Below are 22,925 nucleotides of genomic sequence, written 5' to 3' on the forward strand. Positions count from 1 at the left end.
TTGCCATGGCATCAGGGAGTTCTCCCTCAAGGTCTTCCTCTCAGGAGGATGAGGAATCTTTTCAAGATTTGAACAAATGTATCCAGTCCTCGGTAAAGCACGCTATGAAAGCGTCTATGCAAAAAATGTCAAAAAATATCGAAAATCCTGTCTTGTCCATGATGTCCAAATCTATGGCCTATTCTGCGGGGGAAAGCAGAAAACGGAAACTATCCTCTTCCAAATCACGTAAAGGCGCACAGACAGGAAGTGAGCTTGACTCACACCAGACTGAGGACTTGATTCCTCCCAGGCCTCCATCAAAGGAGGGGATTTCAGCCAAAAATACGGCAACTCAATCAAAATGCAAATCTAAAATGAAGCATATTTCTGTGCCTAAAAAGATTGTGATTTCAAAGATTTTGGACTCGGACGATGAGGACATGGATGACTTATCTCAGTCTGACAATCCGAATGATACGTTGTACCCACCTTCCCCCAAACGTATCAAAACTGCGGCAAGTGGTCCCTCTACCAGCGTAGTTGACTCAGAGGGTGTTCCCATGTTCGATCCCTCCCTCATTCACCACCCTAACTCAACAGAATGGCTTCCGTTAGACCACGTAGGTGATTAGATCTCTTCCCGTCTACGCCTTCCTTTAGATAAGCAAACCAGATCGAAATTAAAATCAGAATGCCCCAGACCATCATTAGACTCCAACATTACAGCAACCCCAACTATTGATGATTCTCTCATCACTTTCTTTACCAAGTTCGGTAAAGATCCCCGTAAGGGAGTGGATAAGGCCTGGAACACTTGTCAGGACAAGCTCCTAGACGTGGTGGGCCCTCTTGCAAGGATCTTCGACATAGCTGAATCAGCCAGGTTGGAGGAATCACCTATTGATCCCTTGGACCTTTCCCTTTGGACTCAGCGAGCCTTTTGTTTTTTGGGCAATGCGAACTCGGCTATTATCCACGAAAGACGCAAGGGTCTTTTACTCAAAATGGACCCCAAGTTGGCTAACTTGGCCACTCGAGACCCCGGCATCCAAGCCGTCGGGAAACTCTTTGGAGATAATTTTATAAAAGACGTTAGCCGTTTCGTTTCAACGTTTTCATCCTTGGACAAAGCCCAACAAAACCTCAAAAAAGTTTTTAACCAACGTGTTTTTTCCCGGGCCGGTAGAGGTAGGAGCCGCTTTACCGGCCGTACATACAGGAACCAAGGCTCAAGAGGATACGCCAATTCATTCAATTCCTACACTCACGAGTTCAAACCCCAATTCTACCCTCAAAGAACCAGGGGTTTCCGCAACCGTGGCCAGCGCTCCTCCAGACCGCCCATTAACCAAGGTAAGCCAACCTTCTGGCCCTCCCGTAGGAGGTTGCCTACGCTTCTTCCTTCAAAAGTGGAAGTCAATCTCTACAGATCCTTGGGTACTCTCAACTGGTCAGGGATATCAAATCGAACTTTTCTCCCCCCCTCTCCAATCTTGTCTTCCTCCTCTACCAAAATTTTCTCTGGAAATGTCCTCTCTAATCTCTTTAGAAATACAATCTCTCTTAAAAAAAGACGCCATCCATCCTTGCACGCCAGACCCATCCGGATTCACCAGTTCCATATTCCTCGTCCACAAAAAGAACAAAAAACTAAGACCAGTAATCAACCTGAAATCTTTCAACCAGTTTGTCATCTACCGACACTTCAAGATGGAAACCATTATCCATCTCAGGGATATCTTGCTCCAGTTCGACTGGTTAGTCAGACTAGACCTACAGGACGCATACCTGACTGTTCCTATTCATCCTTCTCACAGAAAGTTTTTGCAATTTCTTTGGAATTTGAAAAACTTATCACTTTTCCTCTCTTCCTTTCGGCCTATCTTCCGCTCCCTGGTGCTTCACAAAACTATTGAGACCGGTTGTAACCTTCCTTCGCTCCCTAGGTATCAGACTGATTATTTATCTCGACGACATTTTGATCATGCACCAGAACAAATCATCCTTACTATCTCACCTGCAGATTACGTCCACTCTCCTCTCAGATCTTGGTTTCATTATAAACCACGAAAAGTCAGTTCTTCTACCTTGTCAACAAATAGAGTTCCTCGGTTTTCAAATAGATTCCGTTTCGGCAGCTCTGTTCCTTCCCCGGTCCAAAGTCGCCGCAATAAAAAAAGAACTAATCTTAACTCTTCAAAAAGATGTTATCTCTCTCAGAGCCCTCGCGAGGGTCGTCGGCCTTCTCTCGTCCTCCATCCAGGCCATTTTTCCCAGACCCCTCCACTACCGCGCCCTCCAGCGCCTCAAAATCCTTCATCTTCGTTGAGGCCTCGCTTATTCCGACCTCGTCTCCTTAGATCAGGAATCCCGGATGGAAATTCAATGGTGGATATCCCATTTAGAAGCTTGGAACGGCAGGTCCATCTTCCCCTCTGTGCCCGATCTTGTGTTAGAATCAGATGCAAGTCTCACGGGTTGGGGCGCCCGCTGTGGTTCGATATTGACTGGCGGTATATGGTCCACAGAGGAGTCCAGATTGCACATAAATTGTTTAGAGCTTCTTGCAGGCTCCTTTGCGATCAAAAGTTTCACAAAAAACAGAGCACGATGCTCCATTCTGCTCCGTATGGACAACATATCAGCGGTGCGTTACATCAATCGTCTAGGGGGCACCAGGTCCAGACCGCTGGCTCTACTAGCCAAGAGTCTCTGGGATTTTTGTCTGTCCCACAAGATTTCCCTCTTAGCAGAATACCTTCCGGGATCTTTGAATTCCAATGCAGACTGGCATTCTCGCCACCTCACAGACTCCAGCGACTGGAAATTACACCAGTCGGTCTTTCATCAGATAGAAAGGAAATGGGGTCCTTTCCAAATAGATCTCTTTGCGTCCAGACTCAACACCCAGCTTCCCCATTTTTTCAGCTGGCGCCCCGATCCACTGGCCCTGGCTACGTACGCCTTCCTACAAGATTGGTCCGGTTCCCTCAACTACGCCTTCCCTCCTTTTATCCTGATCAACAGGGTCCTGAACCAAGTCAGACGCCAGAAGGCATCCCTCGTCCTGCTAACCCCCTTTTGGCAATCTCAGGTTTGGTTCCCTCCCCTTCTCGAACTGACAGTAGATTTTCCTATTCTACTCCCGACATTTCCATCCCTCATTCTCGATCCTTTCGATCGACCTCACAATCTGATTCTCGACCAATCTTTAACACTCTCAGCCTGGCTCATTTCCGGTCTACCCAACAGTCCCATGCTATTTCGGCAGAGGCTACAGAGTTCATCAATAACGCATGGGCACCCGGCACGAGAAGAGCCTATAAATCAGCTTGGGCTCTTTAGTCAAGCTGGTGTCTGGGAAAGTGTTCCAATCCCTTATCAGCGGATCTAAGTCTTATTATTAATTTCCTAGCTGCCCAAGAGGGTTTAGGTAAGTCATACCGTACAATAAATCTTTACAGATCGGCTATTTCCATGAACCACTCAAATATTGACGGAAACCCTATTGGGTCTCACCCGTTAATCTGTCGTCTCCTGAAAGGAGTCAAACTCTCTAAACCCCCTTCTGCGAAGTACTCATATCTCTGGGATGTCTCCCTAGTCTTAAATCTCTTCCTCTCCTGGCCAGATAACCCAAGCCTTTCCCTCAAAATGCTCTCTGCTAAACTTACCATGTTGTTATGCTTAATTTCTATAAAAAGGACTTCAGACTTTAAGTCCTTAGATGTCTCTGCCCGACAATTCTTACCTTCAGGGGTTCTATTTCACATTTCCAAACGCACCAAAACCAACTTACACTCAGTTTTCTACCCTTTCTTTCCGGACAAGCCAAAGTTATGTGTTGGTCTTTGTTTAAAAGAATACGAAAAAGAACCGTTAACCTGAGAACGTCCTCTTCCAATCAATTGTTGATTTCTTTTCGAAAACCCCACAATCCAGTGACTTCGGCAACTTTAGCCAGCTGGATCAAATTGATTATGTCCCTAGCGGGAATAGATATTTCTGTTTTCGGAGCCCATTCCTCCAGGGGAGCTATGGCCTCAAAAGCGTTCGCCATTGGGTCCACTTTAGAGGACATTCTCAGGTCGGCTGACTGGTCAAATGATAATGTTTTCAAAACTTTCTATTGCAAACCTGTTAGAACTGCTTCTTCCTTAGTTATTGACCAGCTTTAAACGCGCATAATAGAGCCTCCGGTCTTGTCATAAAATGTAGATTTTCCTAGTAATTTATGACGGAAAGTCTTAATTTTATTAAAGACACGGAGGCGAATATTATCCCACCACAGTACTTCTACTAATATGTACTTTTTATTTCCCTCCCAGCGACTCCAGCACTGCCTCCAGCTTCCGGGTAACTCCGCTAGTTCAATCGATTCCATCCTCAAGAAGAGACTTCTGGAGGCGTCATCGCAACCTGTACAGGATCAGCATCCTCAAGCATCGCCCTTTCGGCTCATCGCCGTGGTTCAAGACTTGTGCTCCATCGTTTTATCGCTAACAATTGTTGGTCTTATTTATCCTTTGTTCCATGACACTATCTGACTTGCTCGTTCAAGAAAAGAGGGCTGCTTGCAGTCAAGGGTGCTCTCTATGGTTTATGGCCCCTTCCTATTGGTCCAGTTCGGGTTATGGTTCTGCTCCCATTGGTTAGTCATTAGCTAACCTTTCTGGGAGTTGTAGTTTCTTGACTGCTGCTGTTTGAATTAAAGTAAGAAAAGAACGCATAATATTCGCCTCCGTGTCTTTAATAAAATTAAGACTTTCCGTCATAAATTACTAGGAAAATCTACATTATAGTTTATCACATCAAACACCAAAGAAGGTATTGTACAGCACACATACTGAACTCCTGTGATAATGAAGAAACAGGAGGCAAGGTGAAATAAAACAATTGTCTAGGATCACACAAGTTGTTCCAGAGGGGAAGCCGGGCTAGATACCAGGTTTTCTGGTTTCACATTGTGCAATTCAGCCACTAGATGAATATCTTTCCCGCCCACATTTTACTTCAAAAGTTAATGATTTGTTTTTAATTTTCATGGCATGAGGTTAAGACGTAGGAGGTAGACGGAGCCAAATAAAGGCTTGGTTTGTTGTCCACATCATTAACACGCTTCGCTTGCCCCTATGCCCACCTTACACCAGTCTACCCTCCTCCTGCTGGCATCAATGTGGCCATTGAGCATGAAACTGGCCATACTTATTGGCCCCGAGAAAGTGTTTGTGCGTACCCATGTTATATACAATATCTCTCACAAGCAAGAGCGCATGTACTGTCACAGGAAAGATCTAGAACTTGTAAAAAATATAAAATTCTAAAACATATTTCATTATTTTGGGACAATATAAACTGACGAGTTCTAGCAACAATTAAAAAAACATATCTAATAGAAAGAGGCCTAATTGTTTTCCCGCGATTACAGCACAATGCTGGGCAGATAAAAACAACGTGGTCGAAATCTTGAATCCCATCCGTGGCCGGACGTGGCTAAAAGTTAAAGGCTGAACTATTCAAAATGCGCGTGCATTTCAGCAAGGCTGTGTTGATTTAGTGCCCAACATGCCGCACTGCAAGGCCGACGCTTGTTTTATCAAATGAGAGCACTGCAGTGCGATAACTTTTGCCTGACAACAAGATAAGACAGATTGCTGGCTCCTGAATGACAGGCATGTTGTTACTTTGGACATAATGATCGCATATACCACACCGATAAAAGCAAACGAGTCACGAAGGCGCAGCAAAATAAATGCGGTTTAGTCCACAGTCAGCAGAACACAATCGGGGTTTTATCAGGCTACATTCCAAAGTCAGCTGCTGTTTTCAAACCCAAGGAGCACAAGAAAGTTTAAGAAAACTCGGCGACAAAGGTCTCCGCAACCTCATCAAAGGCACAGAGATGCCGTGGCACCTGCCAGATGCCACTCGTTTTAAGACACTACTGTTGACACGATAAAGCACTTTGTGATCTCAGTCATAACTCGTTTAGAAGGTACTTGTGGGCGATGCCAAGAGTTGGCACGCCACTTTGTTATGCATATCTGCCCGTCCTTGAACACAAGTATTTTCCCACATCATTTGTTGTTTATTGGTATTAGCGTTCCTGATATGAATTTAACTGAGCAGTGGAAACTACAGTGCTCAATCCATCCAGCCAACTTTCCTACACAGCGCTGATAGCCAATGTTAACAGCATAACAACAGAGACCGATCCGGAACCAGCAGGGCGAAGGGTGGTGGGTGGAGTGGGCATCTTCCTATCAGTTATCCTCGGACTCGTTTCCAAAAGTCAACAAAGCAATAAACCGATTAAAAAAAAAAAACAACTGATGCACACACTGACAAACCGTACACAGAACACAATGTGCCTATTGTACACATCCTATCAATTGTTACAAGAGAAAAAGCAAGTGCCCACCTGCTCCATAAAAAGGAATACGTCTGTCAGCTGGCTATTCTGTGGGAAAAGAACGCCTACTTTGGCACGTTGACTCTTTAGGCAGAAAGATGGTAGACTCTGGCCACTTGCACAGATTTGTTAATTTTAAGGTGCTTGAGAACATAAACAAAACTGCACTTACGGGCCATGACAACCTGCACGACGCTTCCCGTGGGTCTGTGGTCGACACCTCCAATGCAGCCACGGGCCAGCAGCAGCCTCTCATCATTCCAGTGACCACCGATGAAGGCACCGGGAGTTACTACGCGCTGATCAAACTATGATGTGCCCCAGAGCCACCCTGTTCCCTCAGAAACTGATTGGTACATTCATAATGCGCAAAAAGAACAAGCTTAGATCTCACTCATGGTACACCCACAGTATGCAATGTTTCCCAGAGTAACAAGCAGTGGTTAAAACAAGGCCCATCGTGGGCTTAACTGGCAATAACGCCACTGTGGGGAGAAAACGAACTGCTTCATTTCTAAACAGCATGTCACAGAGTGTCCCTGAGCCGAGATGTTGTAAGAAACATATATGTGTTAAGAGCTGTTACTGCGCAGGCCTACGAGATCTTACTGCGCAGTCTTATGTTTCCAGGCGCAGTCTAAAGATTGGCAAAGTGTCTATGTAGTGGACAGCGTGAGGGACCCAGAGCCATAGACCACGTCAGCAGCCTCTAACTGAAACACATTATTTGTTTGGCATCTGTCACAGTAACCAGTCCCACTGAAGACAAGTGTGGGCAAAATACTTTATTTTTTTGAACACTCTAAAATGAAACTTAACTCCATATACTAGCTAGTATACGTTGTGTAACGTAAAGCAGTGCTCAGTGATACCAGCCTAATTGTTTTATATTGTATTGCATTCTAGCATTTGTAGAGCACTTACTGCCTTATCTGGGACCCTTAAAAACGTGTCGCAGTGTACCCGTGTAGCTTGCTGTTCCGTGTGGGTGCAAGGTTGAAATAGTGTTCTCTGTGCTTTGAGCCTAAGATGGAAGTGTTTCCAGGTAGAAAAACTGACAGTCAGGGGCAGATTTGTAACAGTTACACTTGGGGAGAAGATGCTCCAACTAAGCTTGCACTGAAAAGGGAACGTATGATTAGTTTGTCTTTTTTAAACTGATATCTACACGTTTTTTTTTTTTTTTAAATGCATTTGTGGTCCCTTTCACATGCACAGGGAATATGGAAGGACCTGGTATTGCAAATACCTATGAAGAGGTCATGTTCTACTTGGCAATGTGTTTAAGTTTATGCACAAGATGCTTACAATACACTGTAATATTCTTCCTATACGTTTTAATGTTTTTCTTTGAATCAGGATTTCTTTTGTCTATTCTTGGTAGGCTAGTGGGTCTCAGACTTCATACCCTGCTGCCCACATTTTACCGCCTCATCCGTCTCCAACACCGAAAGGAAATGTTCAACATCTCCAGGCAAATGTTTTCAGAGTTGAAATGCGCAAGCAATATCTGCAAACATCCACAAATTTGGAATTTTGTGGGAATGGTTTTGGCTTGGTTTAGATTCCAGATCGTTTCCAAACTCTCCTGCCACACTCTGGTCTGACACAAGGCATGATGCAGTAGAAAGGCCCAAGTGGCTGCAAGAATACTGGTTCTTACTAATGACACAGAATCAGTGCCGGGTTGCTTGAAACCAGTCGATGAAACCAAGACCAGAGACAAGAGAAAAGACCCTGCTACAGAATTTTCGGAGGGGGACTGCATTGTGCAAATACTTTGCTCCTGCAGCAAATCCTGAAATCTGTTCAGATTTCAGCACTCTGTAAGAGAGTCTGCCAATGCAGTTACTATATTGTTTGCAGACATCTATCTCTAGGAAGATGGCTACCCTCTCCAGTACTCAACCCTCAGTTGCACAATCACAGTCAGCAGGCCTCTGCGCTCTGGGACAGGCGCTGTGAGAATGGAGGTAGCTTCTCCTTTGGAGTTTCTGGTTGTGGCCAAAGCAGCTGCAGCAGTGTAGTGCCCCTGTAGCATTTTTATGTACCATGAAAAAATACAGTTGCAGTTTGTGCCACGGCCTGTTTATCTTTACAGACAATTCGCAGACAACTGATTTTCTCAGGTCTTCTCCTTAAAGTAAGACCTTTCATGACATCCTCATTCCTTGAAGAATCAAGGATAACCATATATTGAAACAACTCACAGTGCATCCATCATCTGCCAGATTATCAATGGTGTGACTGAGTGACTTGAAAAACAAGGATAGGAACCTTTTATCAAAAGACAGCTTTCAGTCCAGTACAATATGTTTACTCAAGGCCGAATCACAAAGCGTACTGCAAAAAGTGAGAAACCTACGCAGGACATGTTTTCCTCCCATGATTAGTGTTGAATTATGAGTATATACAGGTTCACAACAAAATACACAGGAGCAGACATGGAAATCCAAGCATAGTATATTTCTCCGTATTCTCCTACAGACTTGTAGTTACTTCTGCGGATTACTCAAACTGCAGGAACACATATGAGCACATAAGCCTGTTCTGTCATTTCCTTATTACTCTTACTTTGAGTTGCATACCTTTACCATCCCTGAAAACACTTAAACCTGACCTTACTAGGTTTGTATTTCCTAGTTAACCCATTTTCTACAGGAATAAATAGAGGGCTGAAAAATAAAAAAATCCGGATATTCTCTGAGACAGGATTTTTAAATTCATTACATTTAAATTGCTGAGTATCTACATTGAATTTGGGTGACCAAAATGTCCTTGAATCCAACCCCAGGTGCTTTTCAGCCACAGCTTCTAATTATAAGTACAAACTGCATGCCTGAATATGAGGAAGGACACATTAAGTGAAACTATGCACAAATGGAGGACACAGTAGAGAAGTGTACATGTTTTTGTATTGTAACCTCCGGCAATAATGCAAACTGAGCTTACTGTTCACTGTATTTCCTTATGGCGCCACCTTAAAAGTAAAGGTTTTGCATTAATGGACTGTACATGTTTTAAATGTGGATGCATGTCTTGCCTCAGAAGGAGACAATTTCAAAATGTAAATTGGCAGCCAAAGGGGTTGTGTTGCAGTGGTTTTGGTCCACATGTTCAGTGAGCAATATAAAACTGAAAATGTGTTGTGCTTAACCCTAAATAATATATCCTGGACGTCAGACAGATAAGAATTCCACACCCATGAATTTTCTATCTTCGGTCAAAGTAACCCACAAGAGATATTTATTAGATTTAATAAACAACACAGAACTATGTAAAACATGCTTCAATGGAAGGCCCCCAGCGTCACGCTACACAGCAACGCAGAACAATCACAATGAGACAACCAGGCAATCTTCCATGGATTTACAGTGAGGAAAAGAAACAACACTGCATAGTACAGAAACAGCGCTGTATTGTACTAATGCATCGCAGACCAAAGAAACAGTATCTACAGGCTTGACAATTATACAACCTGGGATTAAAATCAGTCATCGTTCACAATAAAGCAACATTTCATAACGTTCACAATTTTAGACAATTGAAAGTCATAGTAACAACATAGCATTTAGGTGCGCCATGTTGAAAACAATAACAGTTGTGTCCATGCCATGTTTAAAGAGCAGCCTTATTCAGAGAGCTAACTCCTTTCTGAAGGAGGTATTTGAAACTGGCACACGCTCGTGGTAAGAGACATGGCAGCTTCCTAGAACACTATCAAATTTGCAGATGAGTTGCAACTTTCAGCTATGGCTTCTCAAAAAGCCTGCCTCAATTGTTTACATTATTTGTGGGAGAACAAGGGATGCAAACTGGCACTGCAAAACATAATGGCACGGCCAAAGAGAGCTGACAAACGAACAAACATATTCAGAAGTACGTAGTTCTTATGATTATTCAAAAGAACAGAGGCACTAAGAACTACCACCAGCAACGAGTACAGACATTAAATACAAAAAAAATGCATTTAAAAATAGTTAAAACTCTTTAAAAAAAAAAAAAAAAAAAAAAAACATAGGAAAACGAAATGGAAACTTTCAAACATGTATTCACTGAACTGTCAATCTAGAGAACAATTAATTTAGGAAAATGTTGCTTTCTACACTCGAGCCAACAGAACCGAACAAGAAAATGCAATTGGGATTTTCATGGCACATCTTTACAATACTATACTGTTATACTTATTCTGTGAAATACGTGCCAACCTGTATCTATAGCTACCAAGACGGAGTACAGTCCAACATTAATAGATAACATTATTCCAGTAGCAGTGTATACAAATGCTATTACCCTTACGAGTATGCATTCAAAGCGTGTTAAGTGATTTTTATTTAATGCATAATTTTTCGAAGGCTGGGTGAGGAGGGCATGTCCTCTACAGAGAGCATCTTCACTCCATCCAGCTGCGTGACTCGGGCACCATGAGGCAGATTAACGTCAGCTGTGGCGGGGCAAGGTCACCCTGGGCGGCCAGCAGGGTATCAGGAAGCCACTATTTGCCTCTTAACTGCGACAGTGAATATCTCCTTGCTGAGATATCACAAAAATGAATAAGGTCCCGGAGAGGGCAAATATGCTTTGATATATTCTATTAGAGCTAAAATTTAAGTCACATCTTTGTATTATTATGGGCTTGGGAAATTTACTCCCAATTACTGAACTATCAAGCTATGCCACAGTAAGGCCATTCACAACGTACTGGCAATGTATATAAATGCTGCTATACTGATTGAGAATGCATATTGTATTGTATATTGTGTTACAGCATCTGTATAGCACTTCTTACCTTTATGTTGGGCGCTGAAGCACTTACCCAAATGCATAGCAATCTAAAAGTGTAGGATATGTGGTTGGAAGAGTGTTTTTTTGCTTTAACCAAATAATTGTAATTTAATTTATATAGAGCTTACTACCCCTGATGAGGCATTGAAGTGATTTACGTTGAGTAGCGCACTACTATGGAACCCAAGGTTAGTGGTTAATCTAGTGGTTACTGCGATTAGTCATGTGTTCTCAAGAAAAATTTGCATGCATTTAGTCTAGTTACTTTGCAATATCTTAATATCAGGTAGGTGTAATCTTTAACAGGGTCTACGTGATTTCAGGTGAACAGGTGGCAAGGTAGGTTGGCGGAGATTAGGCAATATTAGATTACAGGGATAGAGTTTTAAAGAGGAGAGGATCTGATCTATGAAATGAGATACCAGCCAATCGCAGAATTACAATTAGAAAGATCGGGCCTGGCAGGCAAAAGGCTGAGAGGAGGCTATACTGAGAAATTGAGTGTATGCAGACGATGGAGGGTAAGAAGAGGATCACTCTGAAGGAATTAAGCCATAATCAATTTTTCATGCAGGGTTTTAGGAATATAGTGGGGGAAGGCTTTCTGAGGTAGCAATCAGAGAATGTAAGCTGTAGAAAGAAACAACATTATACATAGTGCTCTACTCCTGAGCAGACCGCTTATACATGTGATTCCGAGTGAACACATCATTTAAACATTAAGAGCCCTAGCCAGTTGTGTGCAAAGCCTAGGATGGCCCTTTTGAACACAGTCTGGAGTATCGGGACCGCAGCGCAGAAAAAAAATGTCTCAATTAAAGACCTTCCGTAACCTAAAAGTTTTTTCCCTCATTCACTTTAAAAGTGTTATTTGGCACTGGTTGAGAGAGTCTCACCAATGCACAGTCAATTCTATACTATGCTTGGTCCCCTTATCCCATCCAGGTGTATGTTGTGTTTGTGTATCTGGCTACAGTAGTATATGCATTGTATGTATATGTGAGGCACAGTGATGAAGGCCTGTGGATTCCATGTAGAATACTCGGAGGCCTGTTCTTGTGCAAAAGTCATGGGTGATGTTTTCCCAGCAGGGCCAACTCTAGGGTGGTGCGACCAGTGCTGAGGCACCTGGCGCTGACCTTCGAGGGCGCGTGTTTATAAATAACACAGGTGAAGAAAATCACCTGCTGCAGAGGTCCTTATGTGTGCAGCAATTTTGAGACAACAATAAAAATGTCAAGATTACTGGTGACTATTGTCCTTGCTAGAGAATGAGCTCGAGTTTTGCCTAGTGGCAGCATGAAGCAAACAATAAAAAACATAACAACTGCATTTACAGGGAAGAAATAAACACTGACCTGCAGGTGGACTCATTGCTCGTGTTAATGAGTGATAGTTCTTCTGCCAAATCCATGTCTTCTAAGAAGGTGCTTCTGCTGCTGGCTAAACGGACACTGACACTGACCTGAGGAATCCCATCAGACGTGTTAGGCTGTGACACAGGGGTTGGAGCCGGCTCCGGAGCTGGCAGTGGTACCACCATGTTCCTGGGGCAGACAATCTGGAGGGACACATAGGAGGTAATAAGAAGCTACAGGTCACATAAGAAAATTAATCCCAGACACTCATATCTCTGTGAGGAAGGCAGAGTGGCAGGTTTACAAACTCAAGACTTCAAAAAAGTGCTCAGTAAAAGGAACAGAGGCCATGTAGAACACAAAAAGTCAGTGCAGATTTGCAGAATAACCAGGCAGGTCTGCATCAAATATATCACAGCAACACAAGCCCATGTAAGGCGCAGAAAGATCAATTAAGGAATATTATACATTTTATAAATATGGCGGTAAAATATTTCAAGAGCAGAGATGGGGCAAGTTCTACGAAATGCTGACCTATCACCCGCTGGATTATAACTTAAATTGTGATTACAGGGGCAAGTACTGGCAATGAGGTCTAGAAGCCACATTTTCAACTCTGGGATGTCAGGTAACTTAGATTTTTTTATACTGGTCTCCCCACTTGACCACAATTTTGCTATTCTGATCAAATAACATTATCTTTCTCTACCCGAGTTTCAATAAAAATAATTTATAACTAGACTAAAAACGGACACTAAGCATATATTAATTTAGGTGCAACTGCAGGAGTTCACAAAAGGGCACCTGCCAAGCATAAATGGGCTTCTGATATTTTTCAACCACGAATGTGGAAACATGTGTAGCAGTAAATCCCACAAAAGGGGTGGGAAGTGGGCGAGAGAAGTGGTTAGCTTTTTAAGATGGTCAACGGGCACACATTTGTACGTTTATGGGCATTACACACTTCAAATCTCACCTCTTGTCACTCTAGAGAAAGTCGGAGATTTACTCCTGCAGCTCCCCTTTTAGGGTGGGAACGAAAAGGACCATTTAACTTGAAGAAGTAACTTCTTCCTTGTTTTCGGAGGGGGGGGGGCGGAGGAAGGGGGCAGAGGGGAGAAAAGAGAAAATGTCTAAATGCATGCTAAGTAGAATTGTGTGTTGGGATAATAAGAGGCCAGGAAACAAGTAATGTGACATTTCAGTAGTACTGCTTTTCAGGTGCAGTACTAGGAATTTTTTGAATGCCAAAAAACAGCAAATGTACACCCATTCATAGGAATACATGTATGGATGTTGATTTCCTACTTATTTTCAAATAATTGCTCCAAGAAACTTTGTAGTTTTAAAAATCTTATAGTCTCCATATTCTGTTCCAATTAACGAAGCAGATTAAACACATCCTATAATTCACCATCCCCTAATAGTTTCATTATCCACTATCACCAAGGTTATATTCAAGCTAGAAAATAAATACTTATAGATGTGTATAAAAATAAGTTATTAAAATAACCATAAGCTAGAAAACGAAGCACTGAGATCCAAACGCTAACAGGCAACGTAGCTTTTTCTGGTAGCCTTTGTTGTACCACTGGCCATGACGCAAACATACTAGTGCCACTAAATACTCATGGTACGGCAACAGTGGCTTCACAAATATCAGTATTTATGCACAAAACCAAAGAGGACTGCACTCAACCTAAAACCATTTCTATTCCTATGACACATACATTCTATATTTATTAGAAATCAAGCCAGTAGTGTCACAAGTCTCAACATCCTTACACAATGTTAACCTGACTACCACTGTAGAACTGCAATAAGCTTTGTCAAGCTTTGTCATGACTGTTGTGTCCTGAGGATTCTTATATTCCTGTCACAGCAAGCCAGATAACACCCACAGGATGCAGTAAGAAATCCCTGCCACAATATGCACAGATCCTTTGCTACAGTATCAAGAGATCACTGCCACATTATGCAGTTTGCTACCACACTGCCGTTGCATATGCAAATCATAATTCAGCATGCACAGAGTAATATTTGCTTGTATTCAAGTAATGCTGCAGTACATCCCAACTCGAGAGCTGCATGCTACGCACAAAGAGCTGGTAAGTATCTGATCAGAAAAGGAGACATTTTAACCAGACAGAAAGTAAAGGACTTATAAACTGAGCGTGGAGTTATCCATGATTGTCAAGTGGTGATCCTCTGCGAAGCTCCAGATGAAGGCAACTTTTAGGGCTGCCTAATTGTTCCTTATGTTGTGTTCTTATCTCTTTAGGAAGAGAATATTTGATTAGCTGAAGAACGTTTAGATTTATTTGGTAAGGAGGGAACAAGGGAGTTGTACTGTCAGGGTCTTGGTGGGTGCATCCGGCTTAAAAACTGAACAGTCAATAATGTCTCACCTTGTAGAACTTTAGATTTGCCAAATGCTTATCATCAGACTGAACATCATGACAGGCGGAATTTAACTTCATTTGTGACCCCCTGAGCGGGTATTTAGGTATAAGAAGGGGTTGGTGTCAGCTTCAGCAGTTTTCAGCGTGATGCAAAAGGTATTATTAGGACTAGATTGTGGGGTTGTTTTTCAGGACACTTCAGGACAGGTTAACTCATGATCGTGTTTTAAGGAAGGTGTTGGAGAGGCTGAAGAATTAAAGGTTATCGATTGAGCCTGAAAAAATGCTGATCTGCAGTTCCTAAAGGGTAATATATTGGTCATATAGTCAGTGGAAAAGGCATTAAGCCACCACTGAAACATCTGGAGGCTATTGAGGATGTTCCAAGTAGGTGACCAGGGATGGACAGGGAGCTGAAAAGAAAGATGTGTGAGAGAGTGTATGGATTGCGTGCAGTGATAAATCTGTGTCAGTCAGGGAGTCCCCCACTGTGCCAATTAGATTTCCAGACAGACCTTGACTGAAGGTCGGTGTTGATATTTGTAGGGCTTTTGGGTGCAGAGGAGCAAGTGGCAAGTTTGAAATTGTGCTGAAGGACTAATATTTAATATGGCCAGAGCTGTGAATAGTGGAGGAAATAAAAACAGAGATTTATAACATTCTTGAGTGACTTGTTTATGAGAGAAGGAATCCCAGAGGAGATGGTCACACATAATGGTCCTCAATTTGTGCCTACAAAGATCAAGGAGTTTTTAGTTGCACATGGCATTAAACATCACTTGACTGCCTTGTCTCATTGAAGAGAGAACATTCTAGTTGATATGGTTGAACTTAGTATTGGGAGGTTGTTTACAAATGACATCAGGAAACTGAATGAAGAACTGAAAGAAATGCCCTGGAACTATCACACTACACCACATTTAACAACAGGAGAAACTCCTTTTGTTTTGTTGCGGTGAAGGAAACCAAACACGCTTGTTTAACCAGAATAGATGAGAAGAGGCGTACAGAATGAGAATTTTGGAACTGAGGTAGCAAAGAGTGTGGAGATGAAGAAGTACTATCAAAACAGATTTAAAAGAAATGTTTGGGAGTTCAAGATTGGTGATTGGGTGAGTGTCAAAGTGGGTTGTATCATACTAAAGGGACATTCAAAGTTTTCCTGACACATAAAAAGATAAAGCATGTGCTGGGTTATAATGTGTTTATGGAAAATGGAGAGAAGTGGGAAATTCAAAGATTGGTTCATTTTGTAAGGAAAGATATTAAAGTTCAAGAACTGTGTGGGAGGGTGTGTCTCAAAGAGGGTTGCAAAGGGGGAAAGAATTGCCTCAGAGAGTCAATGAGTCAAGGGAAAAGAACAGAGTGAGGGAATATCCTAAGTGGTTAAAAGACTATGGGCCAGATTTATATCTCAGCGGAGGGGTTACTCTGTCTGAATGGTAACGGATATCCCGTACGCTGAAATCTAAATTCCATTGTTTTCTATTGTATTTAGATTTCAGCGGATAAGATCCATCACTGTTGCAAGAGAGTAAACCCTCCGCCGAGAATTAAATGTGGTCCTATATCTCATGACTTCTTGGTTGCTGGTTCAATGTAAATTTTAATATTAATATTTTGTTGTAGAGATGTGTAGTTTTTTTCATACTGTTGTTTTTCAATTATTTTTTAGAGCAGAGACATGTTTTATTTGTCTCTTTATGAAAAGAATGTTTGGATTCATCTGGGAAGGAGGGTTCCAGTGGGAGTTACACTCTTGGTTTTTGTGGCTGCATCCTGCTTGGATCCTGGAATAAACCATCAACAATAACTCACCTTGTGGAGATTTATTTCTTTGAGCATAGGACATTATATTTAAGAAATCCCTTTTTGTCTAAATTAGGAACACCAACGGTGAAATGATCTTGTACCTTGAGATACTTCTGATAAGCCTGTAGAGATATTCAAGAAGATTATATTTCTGAATTCCTGTTCCCTCACAAATAATAGGGACTTTGTGACAAGGGACAATTGGTTCATGTGTAAGAGAAAGCCAGTTCTTTGCAGACTGGCGTATTGTTGATAGTGACAACAAGGAGAGATGAGAGCAGCAGGATACCTAATGAGTGGTGATTTGATCAAGACCAATAGTTCAATACTTGAAGAGGAGACAGAAGCAGTGTGGGTTTCAAGATTAGTAATGCAGTTACTAAGAGAGTATCTTTCTTGAGGTGCTCTAATGCCACCATGGTCTCAGAATGACAACAGCAGCCCTAGTTTCCGCAAAATGTCATGAATTGGAGACAGCAAAGTACCTATGATTAGAACCCACCTTAGCAACTGCATACCGGAGCCAAGACTGGCAGCAGTCACCTTAAAGATGATAAATTAGCCATAACTCACAATGAGATACCAGACAGAGCAACACACCAGTGCAGGTACGTTTATTAAAGGGTCACGCGGGTCCTGCATGTGAATATATTGGAACATTACTTGGGCTGAGGACCGTCTAGTCAATGGCGGCTTCTCCCATTAGAAATACAATATACAGTATTGATGCCATTACCAAAGACGGAGAAAGCCTGTTGCTTGAAAAAACAGCTAAACCCTAGAGAAGAGTATAGTCAATATCTTAAAGCAAAGAGTCTTTCAAACATTAAAGAGGTCACAGACAGTATCTGGGCCCCTAAGATCACACTGTGATATATGCTATCCTCTGATGCTAGGCCAATGATGCAATGTTCATTACAAAAAGTAGACACAGAGAGGATGGGCCCACCCAAGACAAGAACGTAACACCAATGTTTACGGAAAGCTCAGGAAAAGAGAATGGTGCAATACAAGGCATTTGTACTGAAGATCTATGAGAGTCATGTTCAGAGGCCAGGTTGAGTGCTGCTAAAGAAAAGCAAAGAACCACGAGGGAAGGCTAGCAATCTACTAAGATGCAGCACTCTGCGGCTTTGGGTCTGTAGGAGTGCTTGTTGCACATTCAATTTTGATAAGGGGTGACCTTACACAAAGGAGATGGAGGCAGTACAGGATAGCAAGAAAAGCTTTTTACAGAATGTTTTTTATTTATGGTTTATCTTTTCACATGCTAATAAAAATATTTCATAACTAGAAATGGTGATACTAAAGTTCAATACTTGGTAAGCATAGTGATTCATGAAGAAAATATTAAACAGGTGGGTTTTCAGGTTCTTCCTCAAAGATGCTAGATTTGACCGAGCTACTGGGTTTTCCAATGCTTTTATGGCACATGCGAGCTGCGACACCCTTGGGTGTTTCAGTGAGTTCTGGTTTGGAAGGGTGTTCCTGACTAGCACAACAAAGCTCTGGAGCTGGGGGTTAAGGACAAAGCGAGTCAGTGGGCCATAACAGTTTGCAGATTATATTCTCATCCAATACCTGGCCTCTCTCGGGTGCACACAGTGATGGTCACAAGTTCCATTTCTAATTTACTAGTTTTATTAACTTGCAACTGAATCATTGTTGTTCCTCATTTACATCAAACGGCTACTGAGCATTCCTAAAGCCAATATGTCTGGCTTGTTTTAAGGATGTGTTTATCGTTGTGTGATATGCCTGGATGCACATGCAGAAAACTAAGAAAGATGTGCCTAAATGCTGATCAGGCAGCATTAATTGTTAAGCACGGGATTGAAGTGTTTTAAGCCACACAATTATTTAGATCACAATTCCTGTACAGATCCTCCCTGCCCCACCCTTTCTCATCTCACTTAAAGCACTGTGGTCCACATCAGGTTTTTGCTTATCAATAGCAAAAACTGTCTCGTATGCGAGACCTAAATAATGTGATGTGGTAAAACTGTAAGGTCTTTGGATCCAAATATAAAATTTGTAGAGCAGAGAGGGGGAGCGAACGCTTTGCTCCCCGACGACACTCTCTGCAGGGTCTCTGGTTAGCAGTGAAAGAAAGCCATGGGCCAGTTCACTGTGACAGCCCAGGATGCCACTGTACCACATTAGAAGTTGCGCTGCAGTATTTTTTCCCCCTGACAAAGATGATCCAAATGTCATGCATGTCAGTTTCTCCCTGGTGAAGCAGCTCCAAGATACTACGCTTCTGTGGGAGTCAAGCGCAAAGGGAGAGACATGGGCAAGAGGCAGCAATGTGGGGCAGGAACACAAGCAATATGGAGGGAGAGGAGGCAGGATCACAGAGTGCAGGAGGGGGAAGTAACAGGGGGGCAGAGGAAGCAACAGAAATGGCAGGGCGGGAACATTACATGTGTAGGGAAACAACACAGAGGGCGAGGAGAGGGATGCAAACTAACAAGAGAGCTGCACTGGGTAAAGCAAAATGGGCACAGACGTGGGGGAAAACAGCAACAGAGGGTGGCTGGAGAGGGAGATACAAAGAACAATAGTTGAGAGAAGAACATGGGAGAGAAAACAACGTGGAGCAAGCCTGGAAAAAACAAAAGTTACCCAAAAGTAAGGACTCGTGAAAGAATAGAAGGAGCCAGTCACAGAGGTGATAAAGAGGATATGCTCCACGGGAGGAACAAAGTCGAGTCAGGCGTACTAAAACAAATAAAGCCAGGGAATATAACGCAAGCAAATGTAAGAATGACAAAACACAAAACGAATCGTACGCAATGGGCAGAATGCTGTCTGGTAGGCTTCTACCTAAAAAAAGAACCAGTTCTAAAGTGAACATGCTCAGAATAACTCAACAGCTGAAGTGACTAAACCGCCGAAAGAAGTGCATCTAAGCAAACGCATCCAGTCAAATGCTTCCTGTCAAACGTACTAGAAAACTACCATCCTGCTACATAAAATAATATGCGATATACGTTATAATCTAAAGATCTAGCTTGTCAGCTCTAGTAATAAGCCATTTAGTGAAAACTAAAATAACTGATATTTGTATTAGCGTTTTAGGTCATGTTTACCTTGGGATGTGTTGGGATTGAGTTTCTGAATTCAGTTCTCTTTCGTTTTTTTTGCCAGCACTTACACAAACGGCGGAACTACAAATTCCGAATTTAAGCTTAATTACCCTTTCCCACTGAATCATTGGACACCAGAGGGTGTCCTGTTCTAGGTTCCAAGTGCAGTGCCCACAATCATGCGACTTGCCAGTGGCCTACATTTCTTAATTTGAAGTGTACTGCAGGGTGCTCATCCACGGTGAGAAGACAAGTCAGGGCGTGCTTCTAAAATGCAACAGAAACCACATAAGAACGCGATGCCACTGTACAACTGCTACTGTGCCAAAACACTCTGCCAAGTCCTCCTTTCCAATACCAATGCAAGTTCCCAAGAGACTAGAGATACCAAATAAGACACAAAGTCAATTTTCTACTTTCCATATTACTCCTAAGGTAAAGTTGTCGAACACTAATGCAAAATTAAAACAGTTATTAATATCATCCTAATAAAAAACAGATGTCTTAGAATGCAACTTGACATTGATCTGAATTTAGGAGAAAGCAGCCGGTAGCAGAGTGACAAAAGCAGTTGCTTCAAGGTAACAGAGGCATCCTGCCCCGACTGCACATCTCATTCCTTTGAATTGCCCTTAAGTTAGCCTTCTACAACCCCACAACGTTTGAAGGGCTGCTTCTGTACGTAGACCTTAGGTTTGAAGAGAAATCGTGGCATTAGTACTACCACCAAGAGAAGAACGCTTCTGAAATCATGTCAGGCTGCTTTTTGAAGCCTGCAAGGTATGCCACTTCCTGTGGAACAGAAAAGGGTGATAACGGAATAAGCCAGGGTCAGGAAAAGTATTCCAGGTGCAACTGTATAGCTGCACCTAAAGAAAGAGTGACGTGCTTCAGCCTGGATAAAGGAAGACAGCACTGACATACCACTGTTCCACAGTGAAGCTCCCAGGACAGATTTGTACACAAAACGAAGTGCAGGTTCTTCACGGATATCACCGACAACTAGCCAACGGTGTGGGGAGAGCTATCAAGAGAATATCATTTTCTGAGGCCGTGGGTTTAACTTTAATATACTAAATAGGAAACTATCATTAAAAACACGGTGGCTTTGCATGTTCAGCCTAATGAACCACTCCCTAAAAGTTGTCAGCATAGATACAGGACGCATGGAACATTTGAACAAACAAGACAAAATAGAAGATTAATTCTGATTGAACATAAGGTACAGAATGATTTCTTGTCCTGATTACCCTAAATTGAAGAGTCTTTAGCTCCACAGATCTTGGGATCCTAGGGGTATAAAACCAATATCTTAAGACTGACGGCACTGCAAAACTATGGTTGCACTAATGTTGGAGAGTCGATCCCTAGGTTACAAGTAAAAAGAATGAGAGTAGCAAGATGGGCACAAGCAAATGCAAATATCAAATATATTGCATCTTGTCTAAAGTTTCTGTGTTCCAATCCATAACCATTGTTTGGACTAGTTTGAAGGAATTCAGCCCTTTGTTAACTCAAGCTTCTGGACTGTCTGCAGGTGGTTGTCAAAACAGAGAAGCTAGCATGGTAAATACAGATTTCGATCTAGCAGGAAATTCTCCACTGTAACCCAAACACAAAGTTGGAGAAAACTCTAGCCCAAGGAGTGAGGAGTGGATCCAAAGAAGTTGTGATTTAAGCATCAATTTATAATGTAAGATGATGGAAATAGAGACAGTCTAAATGTACAATTTCTGGAGCAATAATAAACCAATAGTAATTTAACAGGTATTGGGGCAGGAATGTGGGGGGTTGCTCTTTTTTATTTTAAGCGGAATAGGCAGTGTGTTAAATCACAGCACGCTTTGTGTGTGCTTTATATGAATTCATGCTAAAATAAAAAAATAAGTAATGCAAATCTATTCATTTGGAAGTCTCCTTTCCAATGTTAAAATTGCTCCCAGGATTTGCAAAAAGGGACCATAGCCCCATTTGGTGTTTGACCAAATGCACTATCAGACTGCAAATAAGTCCACAATGAAGAGGCATGTGGTAGTCCACAAACTAGACAGTTTATGTGCCCTGGATCCAGAGCCTTTGAAAGGACCATAGGATCCTTTGCAAGGTTTTGATCCACCAGGCCAAGATTTCACATTTACTGTTTGAGGTTAGATAGGCACTCATACTCCATCTTCCAGAGGAACGTCCTCATATTAAATGCCATCAGGCCCAAGTGGCAATCTCCCTTGCTCTGAACGAAGTTATCCTTAAGATTAGGGAGACTTTAACCCTTAAAGAGGGATAAATGAGTTCTATAAAGTAAAAAATGCAATCATATAAAGTAAATAGCACTACCATGGCTCAAACAATTAGCGAATTTTAATTCTGGGATCTCACACATACTCCTAACATGAGGCAAGCTTTACACCACTAGCTCTGTGACCCTAACATTTTTCACTCTCCACCCTCCACATGAAAAGCTTTCTGCACAATCCCTGAACCTAGCTAGCTTTTTAGGACCAGTTAACCCTTCATTTGGGATATACTTCCTGCAAGCCTCAAGGTCAAGGAAGCAACTTCAGTTATGTCTGTCACTAGAGCTTTAAAGGGTAACAAAATACAAATATTTAGAGGCCAACATTAAAATAAGTAAACAACACATTCACGGAATGTCACAAAATATTCACAAACTGTCAAATTGTTAATCAGCAGTGTGGTAGTTTTCCTAGTAGTTAATATGCCAAAATATGAGCACAAGGTAGGTCTTTAATCACTAAATTCAAATGGATTAAACAAAGCAATAACTCGGCACTGTTGGTCTCGTATTACACATAGACTTTGATTTAGCACCACAATACATGATAGATTTGACATTACTAAAGTACCTTGAGTTCTAATGAAATATTTCCATTTAGTACAGCACCCGATTACCCACAAATCACCTTAGTGAGTAATGCTAAACTTCTCGCACAATATAACAGAAATGGCAAGGCAGACTGTAACATTACCAGCGCTTTTTCCACCATATTTTAAGCATTGCTAGATATTTCATACAGTAACATGTTTCCGCTGTTCTTCAGTAGAAATTTCCCTTGACAGAAAAGGC

The 22,925-nt window shown here is 42.1% G+C and overlaps 1 protein-coding gene across 3 annotated transcripts in view; it reads right to left on the minus strand.

The window, feature by feature from the left end:
* Positions 1–22,925, minus strand: part of FAM13A (family with sequence similarity 13 member A) — an 848,928-nt gene that overhangs the window by 402,496 nt on the left and 423,507 nt on the right. For all 3 annotated transcript variants that reach the window (XM_069230260.1, XM_069230261.1, XM_069230259.1), the window contains one exon: positions 12,538–12,740. In XM_069230260.1, the coding sequence (XP_069086361.1) occupies positions 12,538–12,740 (203 nt within the window). The remainder of the gene's footprint in view (positions 1–12,537; positions 12,741–22,925) is intronic.

This window comes from Pleurodeles waltl, chromosome 1_1 (assembly GCF_031143425.1).
Source record: "Pleurodeles waltl isolate 20211129_DDA chromosome 1_1, aPleWal1.hap1.20221129, whole genome shotgun sequence".
In the NCBI taxonomy this organism is placed as follows: domain Eukaryota; kingdom Metazoa; phylum Chordata; class Amphibia; order Caudata; family Salamandridae; genus Pleurodeles; species Pleurodeles waltl.